Here is an 18,849-nt window from a genome sequence, read left to right as displayed (position 1 = left end):
GTTCTACCTGTGCATTTAGTGCAGATTTCCTGTGGATTTCCCCTGCGTTTTTACACCTGCGGATTCCTATAATGGAGCAGGTGTAAAATGTTGCGGAATCCGTACAAAGAATTGACATGCTGCGGAAATGAACCCGCAGTGTATCTGCTGTGGATTTTTCCGCAGCATGTGCACAGCGGTTTTTATTTTACATAGGATAGAATGGTACTGTACTACGCGGGAGAAGAATCCACAACGTGTGCATAGGGCCTCAGATTAATAGCCATCTAATAATGAATAGTAATTATGAATATGGAGAGTTTGGTTAAAATACTTGGGTAAATTTTGTGCCATTTTCAGTCTTTACAAATTCTAAACATCAGAGGGAAATTTGCCGGCTCGGTACCACCCAGGTTTGCGTCATCCACTTTTAATACTATTTTGCAAAAGTATCGCAAGTCACAAATTGGATGAATAGAAAAGCATGGACTGAAACAAGAGGACAAAAAAAAAAAAAATTGTATGATCTTTCCATAGCTAGTATTCATTTGCTTTAGGAAGTAGCCGATTTGAAAGACCATGTGCAAAGCCAGGAACATCTAAAATTAGCGAGATCGTTTCACAAAAGAAGGCAATTTCGAAATCAATATCCATATCACAACAGATCCATGCAGAAATGAAACGTGAAGACACAGCCAAGAGAAAGCAAAATTGCATGTTAAAAATTCATGCCTAGGCTTTCTGGGAAATCTACTTCTAAGCATGTACAACACCGAGTCCCAGAGAGAGACAATCAATCTGGGAAATCTTGCCATGCAGTCTATTAAAAAATAATAATAATAATAATAATAATAATAATAATAATAATAATCTCCACTCAAATAGTTCACGACTGTCTCAATTCTACAAGCATACTGAGTTCGGACATTCTTTTGCATTTTATGTTTTGTGTGTGTGGGCCGGGGGGCACGATGCCCTTCCTAATGTAGCTGGGAATAGGAAACTGCAGAAAGATTGTTGTATGCTAATCTCAGTATAGATATGCTGGAGTAAGGGTACCGTTACACTTAAGCCCCCGTTACACATAGCGATATCGCTAGCAATATCGCTGTAACGTCAACGATCTTGTGACGTAGCAGCGATATTGCTAACGATAGCGCTATGTGTGTGATACTTACCTCCAACCGGCTCCCCCGCTGCTCATCGCTGATCGCGCGAGATCGGCCTGGACCATTTCTCGTCGTCAGCTTCCTGTGGCGCCGAAGAGCGACGCGTGCGGGAGGACGTCAGGATCGCCGCGTCTAACAGGTAAGTAGCGACCCCCGACCCCTGCTATGTCGCTGGTGAGATCTGCCTGTGTGGCAGCTCACTAGCAACCACTTAGCAATGCACCAGCGATCCATATCATTGTCGGGATCGCTGGTGCATCGCTAAGTGTAACGGTACCCTTAAAGATGCACCAGCAATCCCGACAATGATACGACCTTGTCAGGATCGCTGGTGCATCGCTACATGATCGCTGGTGAGCTGCCAAACAGGCAGATCTCACCAGCGATCAGCACCAGCGAGGATGCTGGTACCTAAGGTAAATATCGGGTTACTAAGCGGCGCGCGTCACTTAGTTACCCGATGTGTACCTTCGAAACCTGCGTGCTTGCGCCGGGAGCTGCGAGAACGCAGATTTCTAAGGTACCCATCGGGTAACTAAGTGACGCGCACCGCTTAGTAACCCCATATTTACCTTAGATACCAGCTCCCAGCACCTGCTTAGAGCGCTGGGAGCCTCGCTGATCATTGGCTCCCGCTGCCACACACAGCGATGCGCGCTGGCCAGCGGGAAAGCAACGATGAAAAAATGGCCCAGGATGATCCTGCACGATTAGCGATACCCAGCAGGGGGGCCGGTCGCTGATGTGTGTCACACAGAGAGATCGCTGTGGCTTCACAAAATCAGCGATCTCGCTAGCGATCTCGCTGTGTGTGGCGGGGCCTTAAATCTCAAAGTTATAAATGGGTAGAAATTTGTCACATCCTTTTCTGGACATTGCAGCTCAAAATCAAAGTGGACCAAACTCTGACTTGTCCTAAAAAGGACACCTCTTTCTAATGTAATTTGTTTTAAGCTCCTTGGGCTCTGGAGGCTTTGACCAGTCTTCGCAAGTTCTGACCATTTTTCTTTTATTCGGTTTTGAAAAGTGGTTGCAATAATAAAAAACAAACAAAAAAAAAAAAAACTAGTCACATTTTGGCGCAAAAACGGATTCAATTTGTAACTTTATGACAGGATATGTCCACAGGGTAAATCTCATTAAACAAATTAAATCAATGAGCCTCTCCTGCGTAATGTGGCCAAGTCAGCTCCCTGGCACTTTACATAGAAGGGTGTGTGCTCTTGGCTCATCCTTTTACTAGGAGCAGTCTCAGCATGCCGGCTGACAGACATACTTTCCCTTCCCTCCTGTGGTTAAGTCTCCACATGGCTGATGCGCGGTACCGCTGTGTATAATGAGGACCAAACACACAACACGTGCAGCGCTCACAGGCCCTGATGTCTGGCAGAAGCTACTCCTTTTGCAGAATGCCATATCCTCAATTAAGGGCAGAGATCTGATCCGGAAATTGGCAGCAAACCACTTTGTGGGATCCTGGTAGTTCCCGGGTGACATTATCACCACTTTTACTTGTAATCAGCTGCACAGATTCTCGCTCCTACAATAATGACTTGTTAGGGTTAGGCTTAAAGTTCTTGTACTACAAATGTCATTTTGTACTTACAGGAAGACAAATTTTATTCTTTTGTTTCTATTAACATTAAAAGGGATCTCCCTTACTAAACAAATTAATCCTATAGTCCATGGTGGTGTACGAAAAAAAAAAAAAAAAAATCCCTATACACTCCTGCCAGACTGACACTGCTATGCTCCATACTGCGTCCCTCATCGATTTTCTGGCATCAACATCCGGCAAGGGGCATTAAGTCAGCGCTGCAGTCAATCAGTAGCTGCTGATTGGCTGCATCCTTCTCCTCCCTTCAGAACAGGAATAAAGTGGATTGAATGAGAAGGCTGCAGTGATTAGCGCCCACTGATTGGCTACAGTGCTCATGAGACACTCCCCCAAAGTACCGTATTTTATTTATTCTACTCACTTATTATAATGCCATTAATTTTCACAGCACTTTAAAGATATCACTGTACCTACTGCAGCTCACAATCTATATTCCCTATCAGTATGTCTTTGGAGTGTGGGAGGAAACCGGAGTACCCGGAGGAAACCCACACAAACACGGGGAGAACATACAAACTCCTTGCACATGTTGTTCTTGGTGGGACTTTGAACTCAAGATCCCAGGATTACAAGGCAAAAATGCTAACCACTGAGCCACCATACGTCCACTAAATGGCAAATACTAAAGTATTTCCCACGCGATTCACACAGTTTAATGACTGGAGACTCATCTTATCCGGAATTTAAAGTGGCAGTCATTGTATCTATCACATTTAATCAGTATTCACAAGTTTATTTGGTATTCCAATTCCGGCCAGATATTGTCCTCATTAAAATGCATATTTCTTTTTCTACTGTTACATGGGTGAGGTGCTCATGAAATATGGATTTAAAGCGGTCTCGGGCCATTTGTATACGAGGTAAAAGCTCCAATGGTGAGGATTGCTTTTGCATGACCTTGCCAATCTTTACTTGGCACAGCGACAGAAGTGAACTTTGGTTTTAATTCCAATTAAAGTTTAACAGCAAAAATGTAAAAAAAAAATTGTATTTCCCCCAAAATGTAGAAAAATTACCAGAAAATCCTGAATTTGACAAGAAATAGGACTTACCTGAAAACTACCAACCATGGTGAGTCCAGCAGCACAGATCCATCCCAGCACAAATGCTACAGTATTTAGCAAGGAGGGACCGTAACGTTCTATCACAAAGGCGTATCTTAACAGCCCAATGAGCATCACTGCAAGGCAAGAATGCAAAGGTTAACAAACATGGAAAATACGGTTTATATGGAAAGATAATGTCAGTCAAAATTAGTCTCAGTGTGTTGTTAGGAGACTAATCTCAGGAACACACATTGCTAATTGTTCTTGGCACATTGTGTCATTATATTTTAGTTTTGAAGAAGAAAACTATGTTCACACTTGTTCTTTGGAAATAATTGTTCTAAAAGGTGAATCTGTCTGCAGGATTTTCACACCCCAAACCATTTATATCTGCATTTTGCTCAGTCAAAGACATTCCAGCATTACATCTGCATGGCCAGTCTTTCTTCATTACTGAAAAATCAGCATTTGAATCAATTTACAAATGAGGCTAAATAGCCATTTGTAAATCTGGAGCCTCTGTCACTCCAGCTCTATTCCCCACCCAGCCTCCTCCTGCTTGACTGACAGCTCCTTTGTCTGAAGTCACAGGGGGCTGTCAGTCAAGCAGGAGGCGGCGGCACTGGGCGGGTAAGGCCTCTTTCACACATCAGTTTTTTAGAATCAATTGCAATCTGTCAAAGTGTGAAAGGAAACGGATGCGGAGCAGATTGTAAAAAACTGATGCACTGGATCCGTTTTTTTGATGGATCCGTCGCAGCAGCCGCCGTAGGAATTTTAAAAGGAACAGTATTCGAGAGAGGGAGAGGGATAGAGTTTTTTTGTGCCAGAATGGGTTTTGGGGTTAAATTAATGGAGTAGTAACTATTCCGGGCATGCTCAGTTTTAAAACGGAATCCAGCGACGGATCCATCTTTTGATGGACAGCAACGGATCCAGCGCCCATAGGCTTGCATTATAGCCAACAACGGATGGCGCTGGATCCGTCGCTGTCTGACTTTTTGACGTAGACAAAAAACGTTCCTCTGTCCGTTGTATCCAGCCGATGGACACAATTTCCGACGGATCCGTCGTATGACGGATGAAACATGTGGCCATCCATCGCAATCCGTCGCTAATACAAGTCTATAAGAAAAAAACAGATCCAATGGCATCAGTTGCTGGATATGTTTTTTTCACAAAACGACGGATTGTGACTGATGGCAAAAAACTGGTGTGAAAGAGGCCCAATAGAGCTGGAGTGACATTCTTCAGATCCACAACTAGATCTTCAGCCTCATTTCCATATAAATTCAAACAGTGATTTTTCAGTAATATACTGGCCATTTAAAAAGGTATTACTGGACTGGTCTTTGAATGAGCAACATGAACACCTATCATACATTGTTTTGGGGAGAAATCTGTTCAAGTACAGCCTTTAAACATTCTCTATGGAGCCATAAAATTTTTTTTTTTTTTTAACATCAAAACCCAACTACTGCTGCATATTTTCCATGAAACCATACCTCTATGAATATTTAACATGTCCACAAATGGCATCATGGTATTCCCCTTCACCACGGAAAATAATGTTCTGTTATATTTATGTGCATCACAAGTCTAGGCGAGCACAAAACCATTTAGGAAATCAACAGACTTGAAAAATCAACAAAAAACAAAAATCAGTGTTTACTATGAACGCACAAAGACATGAAAAATAATTTTACATGCTAAAAAGAATAGGACAATAAGTCCTTATACCCCAGGCCGCATCCCGGCACAAGCCCTCCTTTGTATATATCCAGACTGCTGAAAACCTTTACTATAAACACGGGCATTGTAGTATTTGCTGGGATACTTATGTCCTTTTAAAATTAAAGTGCAGGTCTAGAGGCTGTTCAGATTCTGTGACTCAGTACAAACTGATAGTTTGTGTTCCGTGCAGCGATGTCCCAGGATGTCACCTGTGTTACCTACCGAAACGGAATGGTTTGCAATGAACTATATTTGTAAGCTATAAGAGTTCTCCAACTTATGTAGAGCAATACAAACAAAAGCTCTCATGCTACAAATGACGGAGAACGTCTGTCTGTGGGAACATCTCTACACAGTGAAAGGGGGAATTGTTCAGCTAGGGAGAATGATCTTTTTTTTTTGGTATGTCATTTTCCTAAAAGGGAAGCAATCATCAGAAAATGACTAATGTTTGTTTTTCCCCCATATCACAATTTACATTAAAATAAAAATGATAAATCTTGCAATTTTTTTTTTTTTTTTTAATAACCTCCTGTTTCAGGAAACAACACATGCACAGAGCTAATATGAACACACCCTGAACCCATCTGTTGCATGGAATAATCTAATGAGCATGTGCAAAGGTTATTATAAAGGGAGGGGGAGCAGGGTCAGCTATGAAATCACCTATTGTGATTGGGGGATGCTGTGTTATCTGCAGTGTGTAGAATATTTGGCTATCATTGTAATCCTGTCTATGATAAAGGAACTGCTGCAAACTCTTCCTTAAAAAAATAAAAAAAAGTGATGATAGCTTCTCTTTAAACATCTGCCAACTCTTCTATGTTATCTACATCACATTGTCTTTATGTCAAACTAGATTTGGAAACCAGTGACCCCTGTGACTGTCATAACATCCAATACGCTTGAATGGTCTGTTAATCATTGTGAAAAACAATGGCAAAATCAGACTGTAATCCTGTATAAAATATTACCTGCTTTAGATTATAGGGGTCATTTAGATTAAAAAAAAATAAATAAATAAATAAATGACACAAACAACTGATGAAATTATGGCTAAGAATCTGTTGGCGATTTCCATCAATGTAAGCCTCAGAGCCAGGTAATGAGAGTCAAAAACGATCAATGCTAAAGTACTGTGTGTTTTTTCGTTTTTGCTTTACTACCTTTTTTTTCACTTATTTCAGAAATTAGCAAAATAACATCAGACTGATGAGGACAGCAGAGCGCAGCACCGGGGTAGCTCCATCTGTTCCATAAACCTTGAACAGAGTGGCATTCAACATGTGTGACTGCAGCTCAATAAGAATAGTGGTTATGGGACCGAGCCCACCTTCAGGTTTATACGGGCTCTTACACCACAGTCCTAACGGACCCCTCCTCGCTTCCCAATTTTCCACATTACATTCCAACAGCTATAACTTTTTTTTAGTTTAGTTTCATTGACAAAGGTTTGAGGGTTTTTGACTTTTTTTTTTTTTTTTTTTTTTTTTTTTTTTACACAAGACAATTGTAGTTCTGAACAACACCTATAATTATATAGATAATTCTGAAGACAAGGAAAAAAATATCACCAGCATTTTTTTCTTTTTCAAAATTTCATTTTAGGGTAAAAATTACATGGTGACCTCATCCTACAGGTCCTACGGTCGTTTCAGGGGTTAGACTAGTCCGTACCTGATGTGAAGCACACTCTCACCGGCTCAGATCAGCAATAACAAGCTGGCAACATGGCACACTGTTAGAGTATGTACAAACAATCCGTAAACGCTGTGGGTTGAACGCTCCATATTAGTGCAGCATCCAACCCGCAGGGTCCAGAGGTTACAACATAGTGGATGGGATTTCAAAAAATCCCATACCAACTATACATCCAGAGATGGCCGCGGCTTACCCGCAGAGATGGACATGCGGTGCGTCTTTCCAGACCACAGCATGCCTATTTCTCTAGCCTCCGCAAGAGAAATTTCACCCATACAATGTATTGGACGCGGTGGTTCAGTCAACGCATGCTGGGTAGTCTTATCACGCACACACACAATAAGGGCGGGGTCGCACTTGCGAGTACAATGTGAGAAACTCACGCATCAATACCAGTCTCTGCCGTCGGCACTCTGACCGGAGCGTTCAGCTGCACAAAAATACATGCATCCGCACACTCCGGTCCTGAGTGCCGGCGGCAGAGCCGGGTATTGGTGCGCGAGTTTCTTGTATTGCACTCGAAAGTGTGACCCCGGCCTAACAATTGCTGTTACCAAGCTCGTTACTGTTGACCTGAGCGGATCTGGGATTCTCAAATGACGCATCGGCAAAAAGGAAGTATTATATACAGCTCTGGCAAAATTAAGAGACCACCATATCAAATCCCTGCCATGTGCAGCCCATTCTCCAGAACTGAACCACATTGAAAACCTCTGGAATGTAATCAAGAGGATGATGGATAGTCACAAGCCATCAAACAAAGAACGGCTTACATTTTTGCGCCAGAAGCAGTGTGAAAGACTGGTGAAAAGTATGCCAAGACGCATGAAAGCTGTAAAAATCATGGCTATTCCACAAAGTATTGATTTCTGAACTCTTCCTGAGTTAAAACATTAGTATTGTTGTTTCTAAATGATTATGAACTTGTTTTATTTGCATTATTTGAGGCCTGCAAGCACTGGGCTTTTTTTTAATTTTGCCTATTTTTCTTTTGTCAGAAAAAAAATACAAAAGTTATTGCATGGAAATTCGTCAGACATGTCAGTAGTTTATAGAATAAAAGAGAAATTTTCATTTTACTCAAATATACCTATAAAGAGAAAAAAAAAAAATCAGACAAACTGAACATTTGAAAGTGGTCTCAATTTTTGCCAGAGCTGTAAGAAAAAAAAGGGAGTTCGGGTAGTCAGGAAATAAGGGATTTTTAAATTCAAGTATATTAGAAAGTAATTTAGATTATGGCACTAAATAGTGATTTCGGATGAAAATTAAGTTGTATTCCACACTACCCCTTTTAAGTCTTGACAGAGTATTCTTGGATTCAAATGCCCATTGCTTAGATAGGGCTTAAACCTGTACTTTTTATTCCTTGGAAACACTGTGGGTTATACCAGTGCCAAGCAGAGTAGTTTACTTGTGCATGAACATTGGATAAAAAGCAGACACCCTTTATACTCCAGCATCGAGACAAAGCCTTCAGCATTGTTGGCACAGAGGAATACAGCTACAACGAATCTTTTTTCTATATTCCAACAACCTCATACAAATGTTTAAATTCAGACAGACTAATACACATAAAACATTGCTTCCAAACAACAGGGGAGATTACGCACATGCCAGAGTTCCTTTAACGTAAACCATAACCGTCCATCAGTCTTACCCAATACCACGTCATATTGGCTAACCATTTCCTTCCTCATATTTCGTAAGAAGCCTATGTAATATCAAAATATATTGCTCTGGAAAACCACAATGAAGCAGACATGATGTATGCAATATGACCACAGGGAAAAGCTAGCAGAGGACAATTTACATCAAATTATTAATGACTATGCTCAGACTCTGCCTATATAAATTGGGGGAGGTCGAAAGTCTCCAGTCTAATATGGCTTTATGTAGATCAGAAAAACCGTAACTGCTCGGCCAAAAATACTATTCAGGAAGTGAAAAATCCAGTTACATATGCAGAATAAAAAAAAAAAAAAAAAAAAAAAAACACAACTGTGGAGGAACATAAAATGACAGGTTGTAGATTTTCATATCTACAGTATACTAACCTACCTATCTAAAATACTAACACGGACCTACAAAGCCATCCATAACCTTTCTCCTCTGTATATCTCCGAACTAAATTTCCAGATATCTTCCCTCACGTAATCTCCGCTCCTCCCACGACCTCCCTCTTTCCACCACACTTATTTGTTCCTCACCCAATCACCTCCAAGACTTCTCACGAATTTTCCCCAATCTCTGAAATTCTGTGCCCCAACACGTCCGACTATCCACCACATTCGAATCCTTCAGTCAGAACCTGAAAACCCATCCCTTCAAGAAAAACAACAACCATGCTGCTACATCAACACCACCATTGGAACTGCAGCAACCCCTGACCTACTGTCTTTCCCCTCCCATCTCGTAGAATGTAAGCCCGCAAGGACAGGGTCCTCTTCTCTCTGTACCAGTCTGTCATTGTTTCTCTACCGTAAGTGATAACTGTAATTTGCATGTAACCCCTTCTCATGTACAGCACCATGGAATCAATGGTGCTATATAAATAATATCACCACCACCCATTCTCACTGCAGATTCTCTGTAGGACACGGAAATAAATTAGGAAACTCTCATTCATAAAGCTGGAACTGCCTAGAAAATTCTGTCTTCAATCCATACGTTCCCACGACGAGTTTTTGAAGCTGCACATTTTTGCAGAGTCAAAAATGCAGCCTCTTCCAGCTATAGCAAAGTAGATGGGATTTATAGAAATCTCCTGCCCACCATGCTGGTTTACTCAGCGTAACAGACCTGCGGTGCGGAGCGGGTTTCAAATCTGCAGCATGTCAATATCTCTTGCGAATATGCAGAGTTGTGTGTGGAATTTCCACATAGACTTACATTAGATGCAGAAAAAAAAAGTACATGCATGATAAGCGAGTTTACACAGTGGAAATGAATCAAAAACGCAAGTTATCTGCACCTGAATAGGTCAATTAAGCATTACCAAAGCCAAATGTCAGGAAGTATCGAACACAAAGCAGCTTGATTTAAAACACGAGACCAGACAAAAAAACAGCAATGTAAATACATGTTAAAGAAACCCGCACACAATCAACAACAACAACAAAAAAAAAAAAAGACGCAAGTAACCCAATTTAAATAATAGGTGCAGAAATGGGGAACCTATCAAAAAATGACCAAGAGCTCATCTTGGGAACATGGCCCAATGGCACATCCACATGACGAGTTATTTCCAAATTATCGTTATAAATTCATTTTAGAAGGAATGGAGAAGAATATGGTTTGGTAAGAAAATAAAGGAAAATATACAAAATTAGACACATCTTGCAATCCTACAGGCAAAAGTCATCAACCACGTAGAATACGATTAGAATGTCTAATGACAATGTGAAACAAATCAAATGAGTCTGCTCAATTCAATAAACTACGGAACACAATTAGCAATGCAAACTCTTGGGACTTTTCCTCTTTCTGCGCTTAACACTAGAATAGATGATAGGCAGCGTGGCTGGCTCAGTCATGGCCGGTTGTGGTTGACACCATTAGGCTGTGTTCACACACAGCTTTTTTTAGCAGTATTTTTAGCGTTTTTCCAATAAAACCGCTATAAAACTGCTAAAAATAAGCTTCCCATTCATTTCTATGCATTTTGCACTTTTTGTGCATATTGATGCGTTTACCGCGAAAAAAACGCATTGCGGTAAAAAACGCAGCATGCTCATTAACTGTGGATTTTTCCGCGTTTCTAGCTAGTTCTATGCGTTTTTGAAAACGCGCGGAAAAAAAACGCGCGTTTTCTGCGCAGAAAAAAACGCGCGGTTTCTGGGAAGGGAGTCCGGTTTTTCAGCAGAAATTTTCTGCTACGTGTGCACTTAGCCTTATGGAGGAAGGATTTTCTTATTTCAAGAGAAATGCTACATCGTTTTTCTCCTTTTCCACCAAGAGTTGTGAGATACACATTTAACCAGGGCTGTGGAGTCGGAGTCTTAGCCCATTTTGGTGGAGTCGGTGTCCTGGAAACTGAGGAGTCGGAGGTTTGGCTTACCGACTCCACAACCCTAGCATGGCTGAAGAGTCGGAGTCATGAAGTTGGAGCCCATTTTGGTGGAGTTAGTGTCATGGAAATCGAGGAATCGGAGTCGAAGGTTTGACTTACTGACTTCACAGCCCTGCATTTAACCTAACCCTTCTACCTCACAAGGTTTATATCTATTATAACTCTAAATATTTTAGAATACATATATTACACATAATATAATACATGCATATATACACACACACACACACACACACCAGGAGTCCGGTTGCCACAGTGGCATTGCCTCCCTCACAGGGAGGAATGTCACACCTGGAAGCAAGGAGGGGTCCCCTTAGCTGTTAGGCAGCAAGGAAAAAGGGAGGACATTGCAGAAGGAAGGCCTCCCTACCTACCTTGCCAGGTGTATCTAAATTTGCTTCCAGGCTGCCCGGCTCTCCAGCATGATCTGTTACCAGTGTCCCGGTCTGAACCATCAAGTAAAGGAAAAGAAAACTACAGTCCTTGTGTCCTCCAGTGATCTCTCGAGCCCTGAGGTCTGCACCACGAAGTGCACGAAGCCTGACAAACAGAACCGGTAGCCCTGGGGCCCCGCACCACCTGTGGGGAGCAGAACCATCTCAGCTGCGTCACCATCAGCCCCAGCGGTCTCCTTTAGCAGCGTCGGCCATCTGTTGCCGAACACCACAGGTGGCGTCACGTTAAATCCTATATACATATTCCCCATTTTACGGCACAGCCAGGGTCACGGCCCCGTGACTTCCGACCCGGTTCAGAGTACCCCACAGCCCTGGTGGGAGCGTATACACAGCTCTGGCAAAAATTAAGAGACCACAGCACAGTTTTATAAAAATCAGCTTCTCTACATGTCTGACAGCCATAGCATTCTAGTCAGTTGAATTCCAATCAGAGGACACCTCATTCTACTAAGGGTACTGTTACACTTAGCGATGCACCAGCGATCCCGACAACGATATGGATCGCTGGTGCATCGCTAAGTGGCCGCTAGTGAGCTGCCATACAGGCAGATCTCACCAGCGACATAGCAGCGGTTTGGGGTCGCTACTTACCTGTCAGATGCGGCGATCCTGACGTCCTCCCGCCCGTGTCCACGCGTCGTTCGTCGGCGCCACAGGAAGCGCCCGACGAGAAGTGATCCAGGACGTTCTCAGGCGATCAGCGATAATCAGCGGGGGAGCCGGTCGGAGGCAAGTATCACACATAGCGATATCGCTAGCAATATCGCTGCTGCGTCACAAAATCAGTGACGTTATAGCGATATTGCTAGCGATATCGCTATGTGTAACGGGCCCTTTAATGTGCTTCTGATTAGGTGATCACCTGAATCAAATCTTATTTAACAAAGGAAAGTATAAAATACCCTGCTGTGGTGTTCAGAATCCTTTTGCAATAGGACAAGATGGATGGCGTAACAAGTGCTAGTAATATCCCAAAAGTAATAGGAATGAAAAAATAACTTAACCATGCCAAGGAATGGGCTTAAATCTGGCTTTACTAGCAGAGGGAAACCGTGAGCGTCATGTTGCCTCCATCCTTAAAAATTTCTAAGACGGCAGTCCATTACAACAAGGTCAAGCAGCAGACATTGGGGACAACAAAGCTACAGACCGGTAGAGGGTGAAAACAACTCTCCAGTGACCGGGATGACCGTAATCTTATTGGAATGTCACTCAGCAACCGCAGAATGACATCAAGTGACCTACAAAAGTAATGGCAAATTGCAGCTGGTGTGAAATGCACAGCTAGAACAGTTCGTAAACAGGCTCCTAGAGGCAGGGCTCAAGTCATGTAAAGCTAGGAAAAAGCCTTTAATCAATGAGAAACAAAGGAGAGCCAGGCTGAAGTTTGCCAAAGAACATAAGGATTGGACCATAGAGGACTGGAGTAAGGTAATCTTCTCTGATGAGTCTAATTTTTAGCTTTCTTCAACACCTGGTCACCTAAGGGTTAGACTGAGACCTGGAGAGGTGTACAAGCCACATTGTCTTTCACCCACTGTGAAATTTGGTGGAGGATCAGTGATGATCTGAGGATGCTTCAGCAAGTCTGGAATTGGGCAGGTTAATCTTTGTGAAGGACGTATGAATCAAGCCGCATACAAGGTTATCCTGGAAAAACAGATGATTCTTTCTGCTCAGGCAATGTTCCCCAACTCCGAGGACTGTTTTTCCCAGCAGGACAATGTGCCATGCCACACAGCTAGGTCAATCAATGTGTGGATGAAGGACCACCACATCAAATCCCTGTCATGGTCATCCAATTTCCAGACCTGAACCCCATTGAAAACGTCTGGAATGCAATCAAGAGGAAGATGGATAGTCACAAGCCATCAAACAAAGAAGAACTGCTAAATATTTGTACCAGGTATAAGGTCACCCAAAAGCAGTGTGAAAGACTGGTAGAAAGCATGCCAAGATGCATGAAAGCTGTGACGAAAAATCATGGTTATTCCACAAAATATTGATTTCTGAACTCTTCCCGAGTTAAAACATTAGTGTTGTTGTTTCTAAATGATTATGAACTTGTCGTCTTAGCAATATTTGAGGTCCTCAAGCACTGCATTTTTTTTTGTATTTTGACCATTTCTCATTTTCTGAAAATAAATACAAAATTTAGGCTACTTTCACATTAGCGTTTTTTTAGCACTGCACTTTGTGCGCAGTAGAAACGCATGCAAAAAATGCATCATGCGTTTGCGTTTATTAGGCGCATGTGTTTTAACCAGTTTCTAGCCATGTTAACACTTAAAACGCACGCAATTTCAAACGCAGGCGTGCACATCTCCATGCGCACGCCTGCATTCCCATAGACTGTAATGCATTATTTTGTCGCATTCCGTGCGCAAGCGTGAGCAGGCGTTTTTTGCAGACGAAATTGCAACAGGTTGCGTCTGGCGTGCCTAGGCGCACACTACAAAAAAAGCATGCACACGAAAACGCATACGAAGGCGTGCATGCGCTAGACCATGCGCCCGCCATGTTAAACATAGGGGCGCATTCGCATGGACGCGCAGCGCTAAAAAACGCTAATGTGAAACCAGCCTTAGTGCTGGGAAATTCAAAGACATGTTGTCAGTAGTTTATAGAATAAAAGAGCAATTTACATTTTACTCAAAAATATACCAATAAAGAGAAAAATCAGACAAACTGAAAATTTTGCAGTGGCCTCTTTATATACAGCTCTGGCAAAAATTCTCATACGGTACTTTTTTTAATTTGTAGGTTTGTTTATTAACCGTAAAACAAAGTATACACACAATATATATATTTTATTATTATTTTATACTTGTTTTATTGAACGATGATTCATAATAAAATGTTACAAACATACAGGTAAAGAAAAGTCAAAGTTATGTCATTAACATACGCAGGATTAGATCAAACATGCGAGAGAATTGAGCAGATTAGGTTAATGTCACTCAGATCAAATTCTTATCGTGATGCGATTCTCACAGATTCAGAGAAGACGGAAAACTTAGTTTCTCCATTGTCTGTGTCCGTGAATGTCGGACTGCACTCGGATGACATCCGAGTGCAGTCTGATGTTTCACACGCACCCATAGACTGGTCTGGGTGCATCTGATCCAATCATCAGATGCATGTGCATGCTGCAATTGTTTTCTCATGCCAAATCAGCATGCAAAGAGAAAAAAAAAAAAAATATTGCAGATGTGCACTGCCCCATAGTATAACCCAGGGCACAGCGTTATGTGATAAAACATGTTACACGCTTGTGTGAGCGAGCCCCTTAAGAGATTTTTTAGGGCATCCTCTACTCATACTATACTCTTATATAGTATTGAGTTAACTAATTTTTTCCCACTGTAATTGTGAGAGGTCTCACCCCCCACCCACCTCCAAACCATCTCCATGTGAATGCCTTCCTGGCAAGGAACGTAGTCTCACGGATAAATATTTTATCATAATGCAGCCACACGTTCTCATCCACAACTCCCAAGATACAGCGTTCTGGAACACATTCAACTGGAGCGCCATTGATTTGTGTTAGCATGCTAAAAACTTCCACCAATATCATCGTATGACCCCGCAATTCCAAATAAGATGCCACAAGTCTGCACCTAAGGTCACAGTCAGACGGCGGTATAATAGACTGATCGCATCGCAGTCCTCGGGCTGATTATAAAATTATATTTCATTAAACATAACCATAATTTAACATTTGCATTTCCTAAATCATAATACAATGAAAATAAGCAACTTTAAAGGAGAATCCGTCTGTAGGATTACAACCGCCAAACTAATTATATGCATGAGAAGTTTTCAAACACTAGTCCAGTGATACCTTTACCAAGACAGTCCATTCCTCCATTACCTAGAAATCAGCATCTGCAATGGATATGTAAAAGGGGCTTAAGAGCCATTTGTAGATCAGAAGCCTCCGTCACTCCAGCTCAATTGGGATCATGAGGGAAAAAGCTATTTTGAGGCAGTCTAGTCATGCATTATAATTGTACATATACCCCATTTCCTTTCTTGAACTTGAATAAAATATATGCCTTTTTCAACTATACTGTATTATCTATGTAACTGCGGTGTATTTTACAAATAAATGACTGTTGCGCTATGGTCACAATATTATCAAGTCTTCCATTACTTGAAACAGACATCAGAAAAACTCCCAAACATCGCTAAATACCACATAACCTCAAAAAAAAAACAAAAAAAAAAAACTTCCAAACAGAATTAAATACTGTAGTGTAGAAATACCCCAGTACAGCAATAAACTCCCTAGCAGCGCCACACACCACAGTACAACAGCAATAAACTCCATAGCAGCGCCATACACCACAGTACAGCAATAAACTCCCTAGCAGCGCCACACACCACAGTACAACAGCAATAAACTCCATAGCAGCACCATACACCACAGTACAGCAATAAACTCCCTAGCAGCGCCATACACCACAGTACAGCAATAAACTCCCTAGCAGAGCCATACACCACAATACAGCAATAAACTCTCAAGCAGCGCCACACACCACAATACAGCAATAAACTCCCTAGCAGCTCCACACACCACAGTACAGCAATAAATTCCCTAGCAGCGCCACACACCACAGTACAGCAATAAACTCCCTAGCAGCGCCACACACCACAATACAGCAATAAACTCCCTAGCAGAGCCATACACCACAATACAGCAATAAACTCCCTAGCAGAGCCACGCACCACAATACAGCAATAAACTCCCTAGCAGCACCATACACCACAGTACAGAAGTAAACTACCTAGCAGCGCCATACACCACAGTACAGCAATAAACTGCCTAGCGGCACCATACACCACAGTACAGCAATAAACTCCCTAGCAGCGCCATACACCACAGAACAGCAATAAACTCCCTAGCAGAGCCATTTACCCCAGTACAACAATAAACTCCCTAGCAGCACCATATACCACAGTACAGCAATAAACTCCCTAGCAGCGCCATACACCACAGTACAGCAGTAAACTCCCTAGCAGCGCCATACACCACAGTACAGCAATAAACTCCTTAGCAGAGCCATATACCACAGTACAGCAATAAACTCCCTAGCAGAGCCATACACCACAATACAGCAATAAACTCCCTAGCAGCTCCACACACCACATTACAGCAATAAACTCCCTAGCAGCGCCACACACCACAATACAGCAATAAACTCCCTAGCAGCGCCACATACCACAGTACAGAAGTAAACTCCCTAGCAGCGCCATATACCACAGTACAGGAATAAACTACCTAGCGGCACCATACACCACAGTACAGCAGTAAACTCCGTAGCAGCGCCACACACCACAGTACAGCAGCAATAAACTCCCTAGCAGCGCCATTTACCCCAGTACAACAATAAACTCCCTAGCAGCGCCACACACCACAGTACAGCAATAAACTCCCTAGCAGCGCCATACACCACAGTACAGCAATAAACTCCCTAGCAGAGCCATACACCACAATACAGCAATAAACTCTCTAGCAGCGCCACACACAATACAGCAATAAACTCCCTAGCAGCTCCACACACCACAGTACATCAATAAATTCCCTAGCAGCGCCACACACCACAGTACAGCAATAAACTCCCTAGCAGCGCCACACACCACAATACAGCAATAAACTCCCTAGCAGAGCCATACACCACAATACAGCAATAAACTCCCTAGCAGAGCCACGCACCACAATACAGCAATAAACTCCCTAGCAGCACCATACACCACAGTACAGAAGTAAACTACCTAGCAGCGCCATACACCACAGTACAGCAATAAACTGCCTAGCGGCACCATACACCACAGTACAGCAATAAACTCCCTAGCAGCGCCATACACCACAGAACAGCAATAAACTCCCTAGCAGAGCCATTTACCCCAGTACAACAATAAACTCCCTAGCAGCACCATATACCACAGTACAGCAATAAACTCCCTAGCAGCGCCATACACCACAGTACAGCAGTAAACTCCCTAGCAGCGCCATACACCACAGTACAGCAATAAACTCCTTAGCAGAGCCATATACCACAGTACAGCAATAAACTCCCTAGCAGAGCCATACACCACAATACAGCAATAAACTCCCTAGCAGCTCCACACACCACATTACAGCAATAAACTCCCTAGCAGCGCCACACACCACAATACAGCAATAAACTCCCTAGCAGCGCCACATACCACAGTACAGAAGTAAACTCCCTAGCAGCGCCATATACCACAGTACAGGAATAAACTACCTAGCGGCACCATACACCACAGTACAGCAGTAAACTCCGTAGCAGCGCCACACACCACAGTACAGCAGCAATAAACTCCCTAGCAGCGCCATTTACCCCAGTACAACAATAAACTCCCTAGCAGCGCCACACACCACAGTACAGCAATAAACTCCCTAGCAGCGCCATACACCACAGTACAGCAATAAACTCCCTAGCAGAGCCATACACCACAATACAGCAATAAACTCTCTAGCAGCGCCACACACAATACAGCAATAAACTCCCTAGCAGCTCCACACACCACAGTACATCAATAAATTCCCTAGCAGCGCCACACACCACAGTACAGCAATAAACTCCCTAGCAGCGCCACACACCACAATACAGCAATAAACTCCCTAGCAGAGCCATACACCACAATACAGCAATAAACTCCCTAGCAGCTCCACACACCACATTACAGCAATAAACTCCCTAGCAGCGCCACACACCACAATACAGCAATAAACTCCCTAGCAGCGCCACATACCACAGTACAGAAGTAAACTCCCTAGCAGCGCCATATACCACAGTACAGCAATAAACTACCTAGCGGCACCATACACCACAGTACAGCAGTAAACTCTGTAGCAGCGCCACACACCACAGTACAGCAATAAACTCCCTAGCAGAGCATTACACCACAATTCAGCAATAAACTCCCTAGCAGAGCCACGCACCACATAACAGCAATAAACTCCCTAGCAGCGCCACACACCACAATACAGCAATAAACTCCCTAGCAGAGCCATACACCACAATACAGCAATAAACTCCCT

The 18,849-nt window shown here is 42.7% G+C and overlaps 1 protein-coding gene across 1 annotated transcript in view; it reads right to left on the bottom strand.

Moving 5' to 3' along the window:
• Positions 1-18,849, bottom strand: part of LOC141098181 (transmembrane protein 150A-like) — a 190,884-nt gene that overhangs the window by 25,980 nt on the left and 146,055 nt on the right. Inside the window, exon 5 of the mRNA XM_073585757.1 lies at positions 3,819-3,946. Coding sequence (XP_073441858.1) covers positions 3,819-3,946 — 128 coding nt within the window. The remainder of the gene's footprint in view (positions 1-3,818; positions 3,947-18,849) is intronic.

Source organism: Dendrobates tinctorius, unplaced genomic scaffold (genome assembly GCF_039654945.1).
Source record: "Dendrobates tinctorius isolate UK_male_01 unplaced genomic scaffold, ASM3965494v1 ptg000089l, whole genome shotgun sequence".
In the NCBI taxonomy this organism is placed as follows: Eukaryota; Metazoa; Chordata; class Amphibia; order Anura; family Dendrobatidae; genus Dendrobates; species Dendrobates tinctorius.
The sequence above is the reverse complement of the archived record's forward strand: the minus strand, read 5'-3'. Positions and strand labels throughout refer to the sequence as shown.